The 4,326-nt window shown below is 42.8% G+C and overlaps 1 protein-coding gene across 1 annotated transcript; it reads right to left on the reverse strand.

Moving 5' to 3' along the window:
- Positions 1-1,585: 1,585 nt before the first annotated feature.
- LOC146759447 (myosin-binding protein C, cardiac-type-like) lies at positions 1,586-3,788 on the reverse strand. Its single transcript, XM_085510397.1, has 2 exons — positions 3,655-3,788; positions 1,586-1,758 (listed from the first exon to the last, which is right to left on the reverse strand). The coding sequence occupies exons 1-2, from the start codon at positions 3,770-3,772 to the stop codon at positions 1,586-1,588; spliced, it is 291 nt and encodes a 96-aa protein (XP_085366523.1). The 5' UTR covers positions 3,773-3,788.
- Between the last annotated feature and the right edge of the window lie 538 nt (positions 3,789-4,326).

A 4,326-nucleotide genomic window follows, 5' to 3' on the forward strand; every position in this document is an offset into this window, starting at 1 on the left:
CCATTTGCCTCCTGAAATGCTAAGTATATAAACTCATTGCTGTGATAACTCTGCCAGACGTGAGTCATACACTGTAAAACCTTATGGGGTCAATCAGTTTAACTTCATAAATTCATTACACCAACAAAAACAGACCATCGTGTCCAGGCTGGTTCATTTCAGCTCTTCAAAGCTGTTGGTAAAACTGCCTGAGAGCTGAAATGCTTACCAGCAAAAGCTAAAAACTGTAAATCAAATGTAATAGGCTGGCTTTGTCTACTGTATAGAAATGATGCCTGAAAAGAAGAAAATAAAAAAGAACGTAAACCAGAACAAATGGAATGGCTACATAAAACAGCCAGTACTGAAACAGCAACCCAACCTGGTTGCAGAATGAGAGAGAAAATGAGAGTTCACCAAAGTCATGGGACAGGACACATGTTCATGTTCATGCTAACACTGAACCCAAGTGGCCACATGAGGACAGCATCTAGTAGGAAATCAGAAAAAAGCATCATTTCATACGTCCCTTGGGAAGGTGGCATCTACCAGGGCACAGCAGACCCGTGTGTTCAGTAACAAGTCTGATGCTTCAGAGCCCAATGATGAGCTACAAACTGGGGTTTAACCAATGCAACACATGGAGGGAAAATCTGTCTTGAGCATAAAGAAGAAAGAGAAAGGTATCCAAAAGGACTAACCAAGAAATGCCCAAACTGCCCATGAAGCATTTCTTCCCGTGGTGCAAAATACCACAAGAGGATTTATTTGCTCTTTCAGTTAAACAGAAAATGAACCTTTAGGGTAGCTGATGTCTTGTCTTAGGCTGCTCAGCATGTGGATGTTCCCTGATCTTCATATTCACACTTGTGAATAATGAGACTTCTCTTATTTCCCTGGGAAGTAATGCCCACTTTTTTACTTTGACAGAGCTCCTTCCCATCCTAGAAGGGAAAATATCAAGTCAGATCTCCATTAGTCCTTCCATCTCTGCACTCAGCAAAGGGAGCCTTCAGATCTATGCTTAATTCACCCACTCCCCTAGAATTAATGGAACTGTGCTTACTGGAACATATGCTGAAGCTTAAGCACAGTGCAGTGTTTTCAACATGAAGGAATGGCTATAGAACATGCATAAATTCTGGCTGACCTATGACAGCTTAAAGCACTGCGGAGGACTGTTAACAAGCCTGTTTGGACATCACCTTGAATAAATGACGTTATCCCCAAGTAAGGGAAGGAGCAGCTGAGCACCAGGGAGGTACACAAAGTGCCAGAGCAAATTCTCACACTGTCAGGTGCAAAGAAAACTGAGATTTCACCCCAAAAACCCAGTTCACAACAAGGCTACAAAATCCCGGCTGAGAATTTCTGTGTTAGACTTGAAGCTCAAGACTGTACTGTAGTTCAACCAACAATATTTTGTGCAGCATGACCTAAAAAGTTCACAATAAAACCAAAACAAACTTCAATTTCAACTTGATAAATGAACTCAGGACATAATAACAAAGAGTGCTGATCTGGGCAAATAAAAGAGCATAAAGAAAAGAGAGCAGTGAAAAAGCTATCAAGGAAAAGCTCAGACTCGCATCCCTTGGAAGTGAAATTAAAGGCTCTCATTCATTTCCAGAGAAGTCAGAAAGGAAAATACCATTACATGCCATACCTTGAACCACTTGACGTCCATGTTGGGCCTGGACAGCTCACACTCAAATGTGACCTTGTCCTTCTCAATGACGCTACTGTCTGCCAATGGTTTGCTGATTTTCACAGGCAATTCTGAGAAGGAGAAAGAAGAATGTGGATTTAGTTGGGAACTTAGTTTTGTTCATAACCAGGTCCATGGGTGCTGTTAAATGGATCCTTCCAGATGGAAAAAACATTTCAGGTGGCCTCCTAGATTTTACCCCTTTTTGTGTTGCACGCAAGACTGAAAAAAAAAATTACTTCTGCAAAGTTCTTCTTGTCATAAGGAAACAAATATTTGGGGAATGGCAGAACCAGGTAAAATTTTCCTTCACGTCAAGAAAGTATAAATTTCACTCTCATGCTCTTGGTGTGGTTTCTGCTATGATTATTTGGACTAATTAAGCTTCTCCCTGATGAAAGCCTAGAAGTATATCACAAGAAGGACCAACTTACCCGTGACCTTTTATTTGTCTTACTCAAGCATCTCCTCCTGACCAAAACTGACAATAAAAGATTCAGCCAGACTACAGGTTTGAGCAGCTGAGTTGTTTCTAGGATCTCCTGCAATCTCAAGCTTGGAACACACACTTGTCTTTTGACTAAGTGTCTCTTATAGTGCAGTAAAACAACAGGTTTTCACACGGCGATTCCTCATTTACCTTGATCTGAAATCATTCTCAAACCATGTGGGATCAGTCCAGGGAGAAGGGGAGGAGAGGGGAAGGGAAAGGGGAAGTCCACAGTCCTCTAAAATCAGGCTTCTTAGCCTAAAGCTCAACAGCAAATAGCAGTCCACTTCCCCACATTGCTAGACTCCGAGCATTTAAAGAACATCAGCTGACCTCATTATGAGCTCTAACATAGCCAAAGGAATTCATATATTCAAATATTCTCTTGAGTGATGAGAAATATGGAGCATAACTTCAGACTTCTGCTGTTAAACTCTCACTTCTATCATAAACCAGAGTAAGAGTTCAATGCTGTTTTAGATGGAGGACTCATATTTTAAATAACTCATCTCATTAAGGCTTGGATTCCCTACTACAATTAGTTAAATTCCAGTTTGGATCATGCTTCACCTTGGATCACTTAGGGCTTCAGCCACTTATTGGAACTAACTCAATTTGTCTACAGAGAAGCTGTTTTCTATAGCAACAATAAGCTGTGATTGCAACTGGATGTCGGGAGAGCACAAATCCCGCAGTTATCCTGTACCAACATCCTCTCCTTCCATCAGAACAGCAAGTTTTTAAACCAGACTCATGCAAGCTTGCATGACACACCTTGTGTAAAACTGTTGGCAGCCATCAGGACAGCCAGTTGCTTCCTGTATAGACACTGTTCCATCAGTTTTGGTTTTTTGTCTCGCTAGAACAACAGCCAGTGTCTGAAAACTCCCACAACTGAAGCAACCACGCTGATATACCGCAGTCACTGGAGGTGCTCAAGAGCCACGGGTATGTGGCACTGGGGACGTGGTTAGTAAGTCCAGTGAGGGTGGGCTGGGTTGGACTCAGCTATCTCAGTGGTCTTTTCCAGCCTTGGGTGCAACTTGTAAGAGGGAATGAAGCAGCAAACTGCCCAGCACTGAGCTGCATTCTTCTGACACATGGTATCAGTGAACTGCTGTATTTCCCTATCTTCTCTGGAGCTATTGATCTAACCTAACTGAAAAAGTAAGCCTGAACCTAGATATAAATCAGGATCATAGTCACCCATGGTTGCTTATATATTCAGAAAGACACTCCAGAGGGTAATTCAGCGCATCTAGAAATTAAAGTAGAAGTTCCTTAGTCAAAAATATTCCACAGCCAGATTTTCACCTCGCTACCACTACATTAAAAAGGAGAATCCAACTTGTGGTGTGGGTCATTGATGTTGTTCCGGGGGGAATTGTGGCTGTTCCATGCCCACAGGGTAGAAGACAGCCAGTCTTCCTCTAAGCCACATAAAAAGCTGCTTAGTGCTCCCAAAGCGAATGCTCACCAGTTGTTTCCAACTTGAAGGTCATCTTCTGGCCAGCAGCCTCGCAGATGTATTCTCCAGCATCTTTCTTCTCCAGCTGCTCCACAACCAGACGCCGTGTTTTGCCCACAGATTCCATTCTGAACTTTCTGGAGGAGGCAAGCAGTCTTCCATCCTTGTACCATTTTACTTCGGTTGGATCCTGTGCTACTTCACAGCTGAGGGAGGCACTTGCTGCCAGGGCAGCACTCACCTCTTTCTGCACCTGCTCCTGGTTTATAAACACAGGTTTTGGCTCTGAGGGAAGAAAAGAAAAAGTATTGACTGAGGGACCGAAATGAGACCAACTTGCAGGTTTGTATGTACAGGTTGGAACAGGTTTAGGTTACCACTTGTGCCCAAACTAATAGCCTTCACTAGAGAATATCAGCTCTTCTGTTGAAACAAAGTGTCAAATCTAGGCAAGAAAGAACCTAGGAACTGAAGGAACCAAGAGGGTCCTTGAACACCAGTCCCATGGTTGCAAGTCACTATGCAAACATATTGAACCCAAAAGAACATCTGTCCTGCAGGCAACCAAAACCTGAGTTCCTTTTACTTAAGACCCACTGTGAAACATCAAAACACATAAACATGTGATAGTCAAACCACTGGCTGCCTTTTCATGACCCAGAACAGTACTCCTGGCTTCCT

Source organism: Coturnix japonica, chromosome 10, assembly GCF_054131305.1.
Source record: "Coturnix japonica strain WE chromosome 10, WE-NBRP24, whole genome shotgun sequence".
Taxonomy (NCBI): Eukaryota; Metazoa; Chordata; class Aves; order Galliformes; family Phasianidae; genus Coturnix; species Coturnix japonica.

Coding starts and splice junctions, on each gene's coding strand:
- LOC146759447 (XM_085510397.1), bottom strand. CDS start 3,772: ATGGAATCTGTGGGCAAAACACGGCGTCTGGTTGTGGAGCAGCTGGAG. Junction 1,759..3,654: donor CTTCAAGTTGGAAACAACTG/GTGAGCATTCGC, acceptor TCTCCTTCTCAG/AATTGCCTGTGAAAATCAGC.